Genomic DNA, 18513 nt, shown 5'->3' with positions numbered 1-18513 from the left:
CATAGACGCAAAAACCTCGACTCAAAATCAAAATTAAAATCTATAGAATATCATCCGCTGTTGCCATTCCAGCACTGCCAAGTTTTTCTTCCTGCAGCTGTTGCCAGACTTATCCTCGCTGTATATGAGAGGTACAACATCCTCCCACCCTGATTTTCTCAAAATCAGTCATTGCACAAAATTTTCTAACATTACGAATAAAACAAAACAGTATTATGTATTAGTTTAGAAAACATATAAAAGAAACTCGGTTAACATACAATATATGTGACAGATCATACTAAAACGAGATCAATAAAGAATAATGTTCTAATTAAAGTCATTGCTAAAGAAAAGAGGATATAAGTCCAAAACGTCTATATTGTACATTATGTCTAAGAGCATGTCCTTGGTTTTAAGAGTCTACCGTATCTAGATCTGTTTTCAGTTGATAGAGTTAGCACAGCATCACTGGTAGTTGAAACTTCTAGTGGATACAGTTTTTTTATTGGTCTTACCAAATATCCACTGCTTGTTTTTACCTGTACCACTCTACTACTGAATATTTTTACAATTTTGCCCATTGGCCACATTACACGTTTTTTATTGTCTAGTTCTACGAGGACTACGTCCCCCACCTTTAGGTTTTGACGTGAAGAGCTTGCCTTCTGCACCAGTTGAGCCAGTTATTCCTTGCGGAAGCGACTTCTCAGTTCTTGTCTTAACGTATTGCAGTAATTTACACGCACATTCAGTTTCAGGGAATCGATGTAATCCAGATCTGGTACCCCCACTTGTTTTATGTCTTGCAAAACAGGGAAGGTGTCAGAGGTGCAAGCTCTTCCGAATCATCATAGATGTACGTTAAAGGACGGTTGTTTAATGTGGATTCAACATCACACAGGACGGTCAGTAACTCCTCGAAATTCACCGACGATCACCCTAGAATTCGCACGAGAAGAGTCTTGGTGGAACGAACTAAGCGCTCCCACCGACTTACGCAAGATCTTATATTATGTTTCGACGAAATAATCCAGTATCGCTCTCTTAACTTAGCAGTTAATATCTGCACTCCCGCATGACAGTTCTTTTCATGATACTCTCTTATGAGGCATTCAGTTAAATAATGCTTGGACGGAAGCAACAGGGGATAAAGGAAGCATAATTCATCATCACGTTCAATGATTTTAGTTTTAACTCTGAGGACTCCGTCTTTGTCTCTGACTACCAATAATCCATGGATGGAATCTTCTTTCTCTTGAAAGTGCTTCCTTTGCTCTAAACTCCACAAAAATGTTTCGGCGTTAGTTTTTTCTTCTACTGTTAAGGTATCCGCAGAATACGAGGGCTTCTTTAGAAGTTTATTAGTAAAGCGTAGAACCCAGCAGAATACTCGAACTATTTTAGAAAAACTCGAAAAACGTTTATACCACTCAGAATCTTCTAATTTTATACTCAAATTGACAATCACACCCTTCTTAATTTCTGCTGCAACAGAATTTTCATCTGGAGTAAACTCAAAGTCTGGCCATTCTTTCGGAGCTTTTCAGAAATTCGGGGCCCTCCCATCAATTGCATTGCCGAAAATGTTCAGGCGTACAGCCACGAGATGACACATCTGCCGGATTCAGTTTCCCAGGGATATGTCTCCAACATTCCTGCTTCGACAGTTTCCGAATCTCCTTTACTCTATCATTCACAAATACTCCCCAGTTTTCCTCTCGTTGTATCCAGCTAAGAGCCACAGTAGCGTCTGTCCAGTAATATGTCGGGACATCGACTAAGCACAGGGTTTCAACAGTACACCTTGCCAAGCGTGCACCTAGAACACAGGCTAGCGATTCCAAACGCGAAATAGTTATTTTCTTTAAGGGCGATACGCCTGATTTTGCTATGACGAATTTCACGAAAACTTTGTCTCCTTCCTTCCTTCATAAGAAAATGACAGTTGCATAAGCGGCTTGACTGGCATCGCGAAAGACATGTAGAGTCCATAAAACCTTAATTCCATGACCCATGCGACGAGGTAATTTAAGGCTGGAAAGACTAGGCAATCTTTCGTACCATCTCTCAGATCTTGTTGAAGTTCATCTGGTAATGGCTTATCCCAGTTCGATTTTGTTGCCCAAGACTCTTGAAGAATTAATTTCGCAGGTAATATGACGGGCACAAAGAAACCTAGCGGGTCAAAACCAGTATGGATTAGAGACAATAGTCTCCATTTTGATAAGTTTCTTTTAAAGATTTCACTTTGGACGGATATTGTAAGGCTGTCATCTCGTCGGTCCCACTGCAAGCCTAGAACTTCGGAGACTGGATCACTATCTTCAGCTGCTAGCTCTTGATCACCATATTGATTAAAAGTCCACATTCGAAGATCCATTTTGGCTTCTGCCATAATAGTAATCGACTGGCTCATAAAAACCTTTAGCTATTCGTTATCATCGACTGACGTGACACAATTGTCAACATAAAATGATTTGACAAGTTTATTCGCAAAAGCTTTGAATTCAGGTGAAACGTGGGACAAATGAAATGAAATCACAGCTGCCAATAAATAGGGGCTACTAGTTAACCCAAAAACAACCCTCTTGTGACGAAACACTTCAATTCTATTATTTACCCACCACAAAAACTTTAAGTAATTTTGATCCTCACGCTCTACCTCAATGTGTCAAAAGGCCCGCCTAGTATCGGATGTTACACCAGGTGACAGGTGACGGAGGACGGGGACGCCTGGTGTTTAACAGGGGTAAGCAGGCATATGTCCCACGCCTTCCACTAACCAGATGCAACAACTCCCTGGAGCCGCACAAGGCCGCACCTGGAGCTTATTGATATTCCATTCAGATTAAACATGGCCATACAAGGGCGACATTATGCTACATTGAAATTTGATGTACATTTGTGGGTGGGGCAGTCTTGTTTGTACATTAAACAGAGCATAAACACACATGAAATGTGCACATAAATAAATAAATAAACAAATTAAAAGAATACATGAATACTAAAAACACCTATAACTTTCAAACACCTAAGACGCTTCAGACACGTAGAGACCTAAACACTTAAAGACACTTGAGAAGGTACACAAAAACAATTAAACACTTTATACAATACACAATACAATATGCAATTGAGGTAATACAATGTACAGTGACAATATGCAATAATAAACGCATATAATGCAATACTCACATGCTCAGAAGATACGTAACGCAGTGCACATGTACACAGTACACATTACGCAGGACACATGAGTGATAATCTGAGATATTAGCATGTTAACGCGCGCAATGCAGTAGCGATAGTAGTGTACAATCAATGTGGCTGTAGAGGTAATACAATATGCAATAGAGGTAATACAATATACAATAATACAAAGTGCAATAATAAACACATATTATGCTGTACTCATATGCACAATTGATACCAGACGCAGTACACAGATACATGGGATGCAGTACGTAGGACACAGGATGCAATGCAATATGCAGCGGAGGTAATATAATATACAGTAATACAGTAATAATCACATATAGTGCAGAATTAATATGCATATAATTTACATAACGCAATACACAAATACACAGAACACTTTACGCAGGACACATATGTAATAATCGGAGATATTAGCATATTACGCGCACAGTGCAGTAGCAATAATAGTGTACAATCAGTGAAGCCATAGAGGTAATACGATGTGCAATAGAAGTAATGCAATATACAATGATATAAAGTGCAATAATAAGCAAATGTAATGCAATACTCATAAGCACAAAAGATACAAAAGGTACAAAACGCAGGAAATGATATGCATGACGCATAAGTAATAAATTAATGCATTAGCATTTACGCGCGCAGTACATAAGCAATAGTAGTGTACGAGCAATGCCGCCATAGAGGCAAGTACTTGTACAGGGTATACATATGATGTGATACGTATTAGACATACATAAAATACAATATGCTGTGATAAGCATATGTAAAGCAAGACTCATGCACAATTGATACAAATCGCAATACACAGATGCGCAAAACGCGTGTGCTTAATATACGAAACACTATACACCGACACATAAAATACTATACCCATTGCACATAAGTAACAGAGATATAAACATGTTACATACATTGCGCATTAAAACCGGATGTTACACCAATTGATTTTTCCCTAAACCGCATTAGAATGGCTGAGATTTATTCTACAAGGTTTGGACCTTTTATCAAGCAATCGTTTAGCGAAAGCGAACCAACGACTTTGCTCGACGTATCGAATACAGGCCTAATCTTGGTAGTGAGGCTACCTAATTTTATTACTGGATGGTGTGGTAAATAATGCCCTCCGTCATTCTTTACTGATTTTGGGACAATTTCTATGACATCTTCCGCTAGCCATTCGTTAAATACTGTACTATACTCATAAAATTTATTTAATTTTCTCAATTTTCTTGTAGTAGCAAAGAGCCTCTTTTCTGCAATATGCCAGTAAGAGGGAATATCAGGAGGGAATTTTCTTGTAGTAGCAAAGAGCCTCTTTTCTGCAATATGCCAGTAAAAGGGAATATCAGGAGGGAATTTTAGAGCCCAAGGTAAACTCACGCAATATCTACCATCTCCGGTTCTGCGAAGGCCCCTAAGAAACTGCTCTTTCGCTGCTTGATCTTCTGCGAGCCTGGAAATGCCTTGCGCATCATCTGCAATGCCGATAATTTCTAACTTCCACATAAAGGAAGGTTCCATGTCTTGAATAAGAAGATTAGCTACTAACATAGATGGGGTACCTTTAACTACATTAGCTACTAACATAGATGGGGTACCTAACTTTGGATAATCGTTCTTTTCGATTCCCCGCACAGCGTCCATCCCAGTTTAGTATTTATGGCTGTCAAACCACCCTCAAGCTGAATTACTTCATCAGTAAGTATTTGCCCATAAATATCACTCCCTACGAGGATTTCTATTTCCGGGTGACCCTCACCGACATCTGAAATCCAAATTCTGTGTCTTTTTAATTCCTTCAATAACGGTCCCTTAGGTATGCGTGGTACGCCTCCACAAATGGTATTTTGATCCAGAAAACTAAATTGGTACACTTCGTTTTTCCCAACCGGGCTTAGACCTATAAAGTATCTCTTGTGAATTTTTGACTCAGTCCTTGTTCCTCCAAATAACGCATGAGTTAAAGTCTCAGAGGAAGTGCTTTTCAAATTTAAAGCTTCAGCTGTGGATTGTAAAACTTAAAATCGTTGGGATCCACAATCCAAGAGGCACCTGACCACCTTCTTTACATTACCTACAACTATTTTAACCATTAACGTCATAAGAGTGACTTCATTCATACATAAGGGAGAGGACATTGTACTTTGCACCATTACTGACTCGTTTCGTTTTTACTTATTGTCAGCATTGTTTTCTGATACCTCCGGGCATAAAATTATAGGGTGAGATCGCCTACACAAATAGCATTGAATAAACTGTGGACACTTCTTCGCAAAATGCCCTGGTTTAAGACAGCGGAGGCAGCATTTTAATTCTCTTAATTTGTCTAATCTTTCCTTTAAGCTCATCGATCGAGCTGTAAAACATTCTTTGCTTTCGTGAGATTTTCGGCAAAAAACACATTTTTGTTCTTTGGCAGCAACTAGACTTGCTGCTCTAGCGATTGGTTTTTTGGTCTTAAAACTTTTACATCTTTAGAATGTTCATTGCGCGAAGTAGAAGAAATTTCAAATTCAGACCTGGCTAGTTTAACTCTCTGCTCTCCTTCGACCTCTTTACGCAAAAATTCCAGGAGATTTGTGAGACGTGATCCTTCTTTACTGAACAAAACGCTTCTCTGCCATACTCGAAGCATCTCAGCAGACAGACAAGATTCGACCATAGGATATAACCAGAAAACACTGGTATCCAGGGCTAAGCCTAAAGACCCTAGAGATCTGAGATGGGATTCGATTTTGTCAAACAGTGACACTAGCGGCAACCGATCCTTCCCTTGTGAGCGTACATTTTGGATAATTAATTTTAACAATTCCCTCACATATATCTCAGTTAAAATTTCCTTGTTTCCAAAACGCTCCTCAAACGCAGAAATGGCCTTCGGGTAATTTTCAGCCGTTAAAAACTATCTATGAACTCACAAGCTCGAATTCCGGGTAACATTGATTGAGCTAAATAATGGAATTTGTCAACGTCATTAAGCTCTTTATCCTCATGGATCTTTTTAAATTGACCCCAGAATGTAAGGTAACTTAATAATTGTCCATCGTTTTTTTAATATGAATTTTCGGCAACTTGTACCGTTTTTCATTAGAAGCACTTATGCTACTATCCGTGTTAGAACTCGTATTGACACTACGGTTAACCGCATTATCTATATTCTCTTTCACCCGACGATTAAGCGTGATAAACTCATCTGAATATTCTTCGCAGCCTATGACCTCTGTTTCCAGATCATCTTCAGCGGCTTTTCCCTTAATCATTGAATTTAGTGTTTCTGAATCGCAAGATCTCAACTCCAATTATCATCTGCAACTTCAAAATTTTGTCTTTCAATACATCTCTATCCGCTTGAACATCTTTACAAAGTTCGGTTTTTAGAATCTTAGTCGTCCTAGTAAAGGCACTGCGGGCCGTTGCACGCTTTTTCTTCAACATATCAACATCCATTTTACCTTTAAATGCAGACCCACTTAAAACTCAAAATCTGTAATGTTATCATCAATCCGACAAATCCTCAAAAAACGTCTTTACTCAGCAATTCCAAAAAATATAACTCAATATAATAAAAATGAATAACAATATGTCATAACATTCATAATACAGCAAAACAAAATTATTTTGAATATCACAGCAAAAGATTTAACGCATAACCTTTCCTACGTTTACACTGCAGACGATTTAAAGCATAGCATTTCGATTGAAAATTGAAACTAATTCGAATACAAATACGAAATTCAACATTGCAGACGATAAAATGCATTACGTTTCCAAATAACACTTAAATTAATATTTACTTCTAAAATAATATAATATAGCAAACACAATAATTTCTCAACTATATTAATATAATAATCGCAACACATTCGAATCAGGATCGCAATCCTGGCTGGCTCGCCATTTTGTTATGTCGTGGAGCAAAATCAATTTTACTTTACACCTAACTGCCACTGGCTCCGACATAGCAATGTGAATACTCTACATCTAAAATTTTAAAACACCATTCCAGAATTTTAAATGTTTATTTAATAGAATTCTATTCATATATTTGCAAGTTATACACTATAAAAACAGTAACAAAAATTTAAACTTATCTGCACCAGCGTGAATAAGCCTGGCATAATATTCTGAACTCGACGCAACTTTAGGAGGAAAAATACCGCAAAATCAAATACAAGGTTTCATCCCTTCCAACGCAGCTATTTTTCTAAAATATATTTTACTAATATCCGCAGCGGGACAGCGGATTCCATTTCATTCACCCAAAACTCAAAATGTTATAACGCAACAGTATCGCAAAAGACGCAAAAAACCTCGACTCAAAATCAAAATTAAAATCTATAGAATATCATCCGCTGTTGCCATTCCAGCACTGCCAAGTTTTTCTTCCTGCAGCTGTTGCCAAACTTATCCTCGCTGTATGTGAGAGGTACAACAGCCGTTATAGTAAAACATCAAGAAGAGTTCTCCCCGCGCTATTGAGGGTTATTACCTATTGTCGTCGGGGTTGGAGCGATGCCTGTCCCCTTAGGCATATGGGAAGTAAGACAAAAATGCGGGCTCGCCATTCTTGACGTATTTTTTAAGTCTAACAAAAACACGGGACAGTCCGGTTTCGAGGTTATATTTAAATGACAATATTCCGGGACAAACCGCTAAGAAGCCTGCGTAAAAGTACGAGATATTCCGGGTCAAACTCTTAAAGGGTTAATTGAAGCCTACTGCAGTCTTTCAAACATTTCTTCCCAAAGCGCAGCTCCTATGCGCCGGATAGAGCTTCAAAGTCTAATCTCTGGTTTTCGGAAAGAGTCAGCAGGATATCTGCTGCGTCTGCTCTCAGAGAAGTGGCGTAATGACAGACCTTAGCTTGGGATTCCCGTCCATTCGCTTCAGCCGCTACTGAAAACTGCGTCTTATAAACTTGCCAAGATGTCTTCCCAGCATGCGTAGATAGCTTCAGTGAGGGACGAGCAAGCTTGGGTAAGAATTTAAAACCATCGAAATTGCTCCCTGCCGTCGCTACGAATATCTTTAAAGTATCAACTTCCTTGCCAAGTGCAGAAACCCTGTCATCAATTTGTTGTTCCACGGCAGAAACTCTCTCTTCTATTTGTTCCTTGACAAAAGAAGCTTTCTCTTCAATTTGCCCACCTTTATTTTCAACCACGTCTGTTCTGCCTTCCATAGATTCAAATTTGTTTTCTATTATACAGATAATCTTTCCTTTAACAGCTTTCATCTCGTCTTTAAGTGATATTTGACTAGGTCTCATCTTTGCTTTAACAGGTTCCTGTTCCGCTTTCATCTGTGCTTGGCTCGCTTTTCTTTCTCCTTAGTTAACGACCCTCTTCCTTCTTTTCTTGGAATGCATCAAATGCAGTCATCAGTTGCCTGAATTTCTTTTCCATCGCTCTTGTAACTGGCATTCAAAACTTCACTCCTGACACCGAAAAGTGTTGCGATCGTACGAGTTTCTAATGGATTGAATGCACATGTCGATAAAATGTTAGAAAAATTTAATTCTTATCGCGAGAAATGAAACAAAATGCCAAAATTTTCTCAGAGTATACATACAATCTCGCAATATCTCAGAGTAGTTACATTTAAACTCAAGTTTTCTGGTAAAGCAAAAGACTACATTTACGAGATACATGTTTATTAAATCCGCGTGCTCCTGTATTTTTACTCTCTCGGCGTAGCTTTCTCTTCAAATATGTCTCGTGCTGCATTGCATGAGGATATAAAACAATTTTAATCATAATTTTAGTAAAAATAGCAAATTAAATACAAGAACTGTAACAATACTAATTTTCAACGAAATATCTTAAATTTTAAGTTAAGGTAGATTAATAGTATTTATTTATTAAATGTTCTTCAGCTTCAGATTATCATATATGTACACGCATACATAAAGTACACAAAGAGTCTCATATAAAAGTGTTCCTCTTAAAAAAGGTCAAAATAACGCTGAGAGTTATGGAAATAATTAGCTAAGCAGGAAAACTTTAAGTTTAGCAAGTAAACCAAATAATCCATTCTACTGTATTGTTTTAATTATAAAAAAATCACAATGAGAGGTATCTACCTGAAAGAAAGTATGTTTTTTTGAAGGAACTTCGGACAAACGCTGCCGTATCTACCTTACACGCGCTCGCCAAGAAAATTATCAAATTTTGAGTTAGTTGAGAAAATTTTTTGAGTTCATAGTTTAGGATAGTGTAAACAATTACTGAAAGTCAAATGCGAGAGAAATTTTAACCTTTTATTAAAGACAAATGTTACTTAAGAATTTGATACAAGTTTCAAAATTTTACTACAGCAATATACAAGCCACACCTTTGGTAACAATAAGGTAAATATCAAAATATAAACCATAATAACGCAGTAATAAAAATTCTTCTTAAATTCTGGATTTGCTCAACCGACTTCCTTACCAAACTGGACACTTTTTACTTGGATTCATTGGTGAATCTGATGGGCAGTTGAATGTTGTGGCAAATTCTACTAAGTTAGACACTGCTCCTATCACTCTGAAATAGAACAGGTATTTTAAATGAATAAATGCAGAACACAATTTCAATCATAATGTTGTTTACCAAAAAATCTTTTTCCTTTCAGAGCCATACATTAAATACTCTAAATAATAAATTATATTTGAAACATGTTGTATAAAGAAAGAATGACATATTTTGAAGACTAAACTTTTAATATATCCACAGGTTGTGCTATAAGGTTGGGAATATTAAAAATTTCCCTAAATTCAACCAACTAGCAAATCAGAGATAGATAAATAGCATGTAGAAAAGTTGCAATGCTCCAAAAGTGATTATTTTTTATGGACAGTTCTTTTGTACTTCCACATGATACCGCGTGTACCGTTACAATTCATAGAACACATTTAATATTAGAGAATATAATATATTAAAAATGAAGTAAATTAGGTCCTCCAAGATGTTAGAATTTGCATCTGGAAGTGCTACATTTCAGTTCCCTAAGATTGGAGGAATCTTATTATCTTAGTGATTTTGCTTTGTGATTACTTTTTACTAAATCGTTAATTAAAGTTTTTTAACTTTCGGGAGGTTTATCCTATCAATAAATTTCCGAGTTTCATACTTAAAGACCCCATTTCGGATTTGAAATCCTGGGGTATTTACAGGATTCCTTGGCAGCGTGGATTAATTTACATCAATCAAACTAAGAGAGAGCCTTAAAATTTTGCGTTAAGGAACTTGAGGCATATGTTAAGAAAAAGGAAACACAGAAGTCCTCTGTTGCCCAGCATTGTTGGTTCGAAAATCATACTTTCCATTTTTCTGCAGCCAAAATTATTCAAAAATCATCTTCCATTGGTGAATTAGATTTTCTAGAGGCTTTTCACATACAAAAAAATCTTTCTGTTCTAGTTAACGACCCTAATTCCAATCCATCTTTACTTTCAGTCTTTGAGGAAATTATGTTATAGTTTTCTTGTTTCATCAATAGATGGCACCAGTAGCTTAACTCAGGTCTAGCCATTCTTATCTTACTTAGCTTATCACTATATTTTATCTCTTCATTTGCACTTTGGCAGCTGAGGCTGCTGGCTCGGTAACGCTCTCGAAGCTAATTCTGTGAAAATTTGCAAATATAACGCTGATTTTTTGTTTTTGATTAATATCTATCTACCAGTCAATATTCCGTTTCAAGTAAATATATTAATAAAAATGTTACAAGTTTCACTTACCTATACATTGGTGGGCTATGAGATCCGACTAGTGGGCTATCAGATTTGCCACATAGAACCTGAAAGATTTTAACATAATTAACATTATTAAAAGTCCTTATCTTTCTTCTTATGCAAATAGTGACGCAATGAAAATATTTTTACGGATTTTGCATATATGTAAAAAAATTAGTGAAAATATATGTGAATTATAGTACCTCTTGTATAATATAACACGAAAGGTCTAAAAAATATGAAGTTTTACCGGAAAAATAAGGTTCATTTCAGATTGAAGTACACTCATGTCCATAAATTAAGGATAATTCGGAGTCACGCGGAAATCGAACTCTAAAATAAGTATATCACCTGTAAAATCACTACACACATCTTCAAGAATCATATGCAAATTTCGGGAAGTAACCAAATGGCACCAATGGTACGTCACAATGACGAGAGTGTAAGAGAGTGATATATAAGGAATACAGGCAAAGAAGTAAAATTGTTCGCAGGCGCTTTATAAGCATTTCAGTGCAATAACCGAATAGTTATGACACAAAGGACGCATTTGGATGATTTTTTATGTGGTAGAATTATCGGCCGTCTGGAATGTGGGCGTACCCAACTGGAAGTATCAGACGAACTTGGAATTGCCCAGAGTGTCATCTCCAGGCTTTAGCAACGATTCTAAGATGATGGTAATGTGAGTAGACGTTACAGCACAGGTCGCTCCAGAGTTACAACGCCGAATGAGGACCGGTATTTGGCAGTTACTGCCAAAAGAAACAGGCGGAGCACAGCCTCAGACCTGTCTCGTCAGCTCTCTTCAGCCACTGTTACGACAATTTCAAAGCAGACCGTGTACAGACGCTTAGGGCAGATTGGTCTATATACTCGTAGACCTGTCAGATGCGTTCTATTTACCGCAAATCACTGTAGCCTGCGGTTAGCCTTAGAGAGCATGCATTGTGAAAACCGCAGCAGTGGGCTTGTGTGATGTTTTCCGACGAGTCCAGGTTTAGTTTGCAGTCTGATTCTCACCGGACTTTCATATGGAGAGCTCCTGGTACCCGATACCGACAAGAAAACATCATTGAACGACACCGTTACGGTGGTTCAGGAGTGCTCGTTTGGGGTGGAATTATTCTGGGTTCCAGAACTGACCTGCATGTTCGAATTGTAACCATGACAAGCCAAATCTATCGGAACGTCAGTCTGGAACAGCATGTACGTTTGTTTCGGGGCGCTATGAGCGCACAATTTGTGTTTATGGATGACAACGCCCGTCCTCACCGTGCAAACATCGTAAGCGAACATGCCTTCAATCGGAGGATATCACCCGTATGGACTGGCCAACATTCTCACCGGACTTGAATCCAGTAGAGCACGTGTGGGAAATGCTTGGCCGACGAGTTGTAGCCCGTCAACTTCCTCCTACATGTCTACCGGAACTTCGGAGAGCATTGCTTTTTGAGTGGTGTAATATCCCCCAAGATCAGATCGATAATTTGATAATCAGCATGCCTAGGCGTTGTACGGACTGTATTGCATTGTCTGGGAGACATACAATATATTAACAATTATACCAACCATGTAATATTGGTTTTTTGTAAATAAGTGCTTTTTGTAATTTGATCCAGGGAGAAAAAATCGCTAATTTTTTAATAATATCAAACATATAGCATCTTTTTTTGCTCTTTACCTTTTGTTTGATAAACAAGCTTTACAAATAAGTCAAATTTGTTTTGCTTCTAACTCTTCCTTTGCCTGATTTTGCATTATCCTTAATTTATGGACATGAGTGTAAATGGCTGTATCGCCAAATTAGTGAAATAGCGCCAAGCTGGTGGAGGTTTTGGCAACTAATTTTTATAGCCAAATTTAACAAGAAATTTCCAAACATCGCCGAACTTGGAGACATTTTGGTCGGATCCTTGCTTAACTGTAACAAGTTCTTCCCCGTGTAAATGTAACTGTAACTACATGTGCCTTTCAGAAGTTTCGAGAAATTTAAGGTATTGGAATTTTCTCGGCATCAGATGAAAGCTTTATAAGACACGAAACAGCATCAGTTCTCAGCTTATTTTACAGTTGAGTTAAGCTCAGAATGTTGAGAGTACTGAGAGAACACAGTGCGAGTTTACTCATTTGAAGCATTTTATATTGTGTTGCGTTTATCAATCTCAGTAATTTGAAGTGGTAATTACTGATTGTACTCTGTCATACTGATCATAATCAGTAGTTATTGTACGAGTACTTTTGTAGAATGTTGCAGAACCATAAAGTGTTTCTTTTGAAAAACTTAATTATGTTAGATTTTGGCAAATTGTACTTTATAAATTGAAAGTACGCACATCTGCTGTAGAAGCAAGCAATAGAATATGAGCTCATTTGTTGAGAAGAAACTAAGGAGGAATTTTTTCTAATCTTGAAATCTCAGTTTTTCCTCAAAAAAGGCTGTATGAATATACTCACAAAATAAACATAATAGGAAAAGAATTAAATGCGAAAATATTTTCAAAGGTTTAAATATGGAGTTTTTCTTCGTCAGTAGCGAAATTTCTGACGAAATTCACGGCCAAAGACGAACCTTCAGATGAAGTTTTAAAAGGCTGTAAAATCTTCACACAGAGCGTTGCATTCCCATATATAATTATATTTGTGTATTTTCAACTTTCTATTTACAGTAGGCTCCACAGCCGCTGAGTGGATAAGCCCGCTGAACCTGTGCTCGAACGCACGAAAACAAGCTGGCTGCATGGTTGCTTTTATACGAATATATACGAATACGAACCAGTTTCTCTTAGAAAGTCCATCACGAATACAGATAGCTCTCCCCGTGGGCTTTTCTTTCTTTAATTAACATAACCTGATCTCTAATTTACACTGTGGTTCACTAGAGGCTGGACACTGATAGTTTGACTTGGGTTCGAATTCCCGCAAATGCGTTGAGTGCAAAAGCCTTTCTCGGTCTTCTCGCAGTGGATGCGAGACATTTCTTAAAATACCCCACATGAGCGTATCGCTCTCCTTAGGCAGATAGTACTTAACATTATCTGCCATAATCAAGCAAAACAAACCAAACTATTCACGATAATATAGCAGTCAATTGTTAAACATTATGTATTTCTAACTGAGAAAACTATTTGTTGCTATTTTATGTGTTGCTTTATTTCCAATAATTTCAAAGTTGAAAACTTTTCTTTAAGTTTTCAGTAAAGTCGAGTTTGGAGAATTTAAGTGAACCTTAAACGGATATAAAGAGAAAACAGTACAATTAATTCTATATATTTAAAGAAAAGAGTTAAAGTTAACTGCTAAATTCCTGTAGATGGAACAAAAATTAAACAAGAAAAAAATGTGGAGCCATCCCAAAGGCAATTTTTTTTCTTCATGATTTTCTGCGCTTTAAGAATTTTTCCTTTGTAACAGCAAAAATCGTCAAAAATATTCTAGCAAAGTTTCATCTCTAGATGCATAACAGTCTGGCCTTTGAAGTTAATTTAATTAAGATCTCTACGCTTTAATCTTCTTACATTTTATACATGTATACAGGGTTTGTCCCAAAAAGTCCCGGAACGATGTTTTTAAATTATTTTTTCAATATCAGTTTAGAAATTTTCAAAGTATAATCCCTCTGCTTCGATGTACCGTTGTCAAAGCTTCACCCAATAATTGAAGGCGCCTTGGAAGTCGTCAACAGGAATTTCTTTCAGGAGTCGTCACGGCTGCTTTTACTGCCACCAGCGTCCCATGCCGACTTTTTTTCAGGGTTCTTTTGATATTTGGGAACAAAACGAAGTCCGCTGGTGACAGATTGTGGCTCTACGGCGGCTGAGGCAACGTTACCACACCCATTTTGGACAGCAACTCGGAGATAATGAGCGCGGTGTGAGTTGACGCATTGTCACGCAGCAAGATCCACTTGTTGCAAATTTTATTTCGGACGCGTCGAACCCTGTTGCGCAACCGTTTGAGCAACTCGTCGGTTCGTGATGTCGACGAGCATTTTAAGCGGTCTTCGTCGTTGATGGACTCTCGACCTTCAAGGTGCCACATGAAAATTTGGCTTATTTTCATCGGTCCGTCACCGTAGGCTTTCCAAAGCATTTCGAATGTCTCCGCCCTCTTTTTATCCAGTTTGACACAAAATTTGTTGCGAACTGAGCGAATAGGGGGCAATAGTGAGCTCTTGAATTTAAAACTGTTTTATTTACTTTGTTTTTAGAATGTAGCTAGATGTGTAAGATGTGTCTTGTCAAGTGAATTGTCTCTCGTTACAATGTGTTATTAAAGGATTAAAAGCTGAGTAATTTTCAGTTACTCTCTTTAGAAGCTCAGAAGATCAAGAACTAGGTAAAAGCTATTATTTATATCCGATTTGTTTTATGGCGTCGAACTAACGAGAGTTGTAGTAATCGAAAATGGCACAGCCTAGTGAAATAGAGACGTCAAAGAGTAAAAGAAAAACTATTCGGACTTTTAACTAAAATTGTGAATAAAATAAATGACACATTAAAAGGGGACAATATGCATTACGACGATTTGGTTGATTTAAAATAGCAGTTAGAAGAAAAAACTAATCAGATCTATCAGATAGATTCTAAAAGCATAAGGCATTTAGAAATGCTTAAAGCTGATGTTCTAGCAAGCCAGGAATATCGCGAAAAAATTACGAGTTCCAAAATCGAAACTAGAAAGATACCTTAAGCGTAAACGTGAAAGCGAAAGTAAAACTGATGCACACAATGAATCGTCTAGAATTTCTGAAGAAGGAGTAATGATTAATTATCCTAATGTCAACATGCCGAAACTAAAAATAGGATCGTTTGACGACAAATACTGTCAGGGATTTTGGGGACAATTTGAAGGTTGAGAATAAACAGTTGTCAAAAATCGATAAATTTAATTATTTAAAATCGTTCTTAAAGAATTCCGCATTAAAATGTATACAAGGATTGACATTAATGCAAAATAATTACGATTTAGCTGTTGAACTATTAAGAGAACGATTTGGTAAAAACGAAATTATTGTATGTTCACATGTAAGCAAACTTTCAGGCTTAATTCCTGTGAAATCATGTTTGAACTTAAGGGAACTGCTGCAATTACATGACACAATTATTATTCAGATTCGAAATCTCGAAACAGCCGCAATAGAACTAATAATTACGGTGAAATTCCTTTCGCTATTTTAGTAAAATTAATTCCTAAAGATATATTAGAATATAATCGTAATGTTAACGAAGAAGACTCTTGGAATTTTTCAAAATTACTCCAGTTTCTTAAAAAGGAAATAAAAACACTCGAGAAAATATTTTTATTTCAAAGACAGACAAAGCAGATAAAATAAACATTTCGCAGTTCAGGAAATATAAGAATACGGTGCAAGAAAAGTGCGGTAAAAAACATAGCCAGTGTATTTGCGAGGAGGGATCAATGACAAAAGGACTTATCAGTAAATGAAATAAACAAAATAAAGATAGGTGACGGCGTTATAAATCATACATCAAATTATTCCGTTTGAAGTCGAGAGTGTTGTAACATGTATTTGCAGACAGCCATAGGTACGCTAACTAAAGGAAAATAGGTAATGAAAATTAAATGTTTAATTCGATACAGGGAGTGAAAGAACTTTGATTGATAAACAGATTTCTCGTAAATTAAAGTTGGAAGTGATAAGTCAGGAACGTTTAATTATTTTTGCTTTTGGTTCAAAAGCAGAAAACCAATAATGAGTAATCGTGTGAAGGTGACCTTGAGAAGTGTTTATAATTCCAACGAGGTAGTAACTTTAGAAGCCATCGAAACTCCGTGTATTTCCCGAAGCCTTGGGAGAGAGATTACTGATTATTGCAAGCAGATGGAAATACAAATGGCAGATGAATTAAATTCTGAAAACTTGAGAATATCGTTGGTAATTGGTTTACTTTATTTTTGGACTATTGTTAATGGGAAAATAAAACGAATGCCAGGATCATTAGTGGGAGTGAAAACAAAACTTGGGTATGTGTTCAACAGATCTGAAGCCTCAATTATATCGAATTCTAGCGAAGTTAGAATAATGAAAACTATTGTTAGAAATGAAAACGTAGAAGAAACAGAGATTTTAAAGAAAATATTTGATTTCGAAAATTTGGAAATCGCGTGCAATGAAAATTTTAAAGATGATGAGGTTTCAAGGGAATTCGAAAGCTCTATAAAAATGGTTAATGGTCGCTATGAAGTCAGTCTTCCGTGGAATGAGAATGTTAAATTTTTATCCAATAACTATGCCATTGCTATAGGACATTTTCAAAAATTAGTTAATAAATTTAACTAATTTATTCCTTTCTTAATCAGTATAATGAAATTATTTCGAAGCATATTGCAGAAGGAATAGCCGAAAAGGTTGATTCCAGTTTGCCTGAAAGTAAACATTAAGTTTATTATATGCCTCACCAAGCAGTAATTCGTGAAGATAAATTAACTACAAAAATGAGAATTGTTTTTGATGCATCTTCTAGTGTAATAAACTCCGTTTCCCTTAACGACTGTCTGAACCCCGGTCCAAATTTAACGCCAGTTTTGTTGACTTTATTTTTACAATTCAGATTGAGAAGGGATCTCCTTGACAGCTGATATTGAAAGTACATTCTTGAAGATTGCATTAGCACAGGCAGACAGAAATGCCGTAAGAGTTTTGTGGATTAAAGATGATACGAATATGGAATCAGAAGTGCTGAGAATGACGAGGGTTAGGTTTGGACTAAGGTCAAGTCCATTTTTGCTAAATGCAACATTGAAACAAATGTGAAAATATTTCCACCAGTTTTACTCAATTTTTACATTTTAAGCTATTGTAAGCATAAACAGTGCCGAATACTTATTGTGTCGACAGCCAAAGTACGTAATAACATATCTGTGGCTTATTATCTCTCATTAATTATTTTCATTTTCGTTGTGTGAAACGATCAGCTTGGGGATGTTCGTTTTCTCGAGTTTTTCTAAACTGTATTTTGAAAATTTTGTAAGTTTCCAAACAGCGCTGTGTCGTCAAATCTCGTTAAATTTACAATTTTTAATCTCTTCAGTTATTGAATATGAAAAGATAATTATTTTACTGTTACATATAATCTTCGATAATTAAATTTGTTAATAATTTTATTTTCCAAGAAACTGAGATTTCAAGAGTGGATGACCTTTCTCGTAACTCCTATGAAAATTTCTTGAAGTAATTTCTTTGCTTAATTTTAAGATATAAAGAAATCACCATTCTTTGCTGGAAGATGGGCCATTTTCTGAAAGACCTCTCTTCATTAGCGACGAAAATTTGAAAATGTTTTCTACTTAATGGATCAAAGAAAAGATTCCATATAAATAAAGAAACGATTGTCCTGTATCTACAGCATCACGGAAATTGTGCACGTTCAATATAACAGTCACATACAATTTATCGGCAAGCAAAAAGCTTTGTTTCGGTGTTTTCTCTACATTTATCTCCCCTTATAAAACAAAATTAATTCCTGAATTCTTGTTTACTGATTATGTTGGGTATTATATTACCCAGTAATAACGTGCATAATGAAAAGTTTTTAACATTGAACACTTAAGTTTGATTACATAAAAAATTT

General features: G+C 36.5%; 1 protein-coding gene across 4 annotated transcripts in view; it reads right to left on the bottom strand.

Moving 5' to 3' along the window:
• Window positions 1-9439: 9439 nt before the first annotated feature.
• The window catches only part of LOC118193840 (neprilysin-2-like), a 151041-nt gene continuing 141967 nt past the window's right edge, over window positions 9440-18513 (bottom strand). For all 4 annotated transcript variants that reach the window (XM_085826482.1, XM_085826483.1, XM_085826481.1 and 1 more), the window contains 2 exons: window positions 10925-10983; window positions 9440-9728 (listed from right to left, as the gene is read on the bottom strand). In XM_085826482.1, the coding sequence (XP_085682608.1) occupies window positions 9629-9728; window positions 10925-10983 (159 nt within the window). In that variant the 3' untranslated portion in view covers window positions 9440-9628. The remainder of the gene's footprint in view (window positions 9729-10924; window positions 10984-18513) is intronic.

This window comes from Stegodyphus dumicola, chromosome 11, assembly GCF_044657685.1.
Source record: "Stegodyphus dumicola isolate Sdum_Otavi_A_Nest chromosome 11, ASM4465768v1".
NCBI lineage: Eukaryota > Metazoa > Arthropoda > Arachnida > Araneae > Eresidae > Stegodyphus > Stegodyphus dumicola.
The sequence above is the reverse complement of the archived record's forward strand: the minus strand, read 5'-3'. Positions and strand labels throughout refer to the sequence as shown.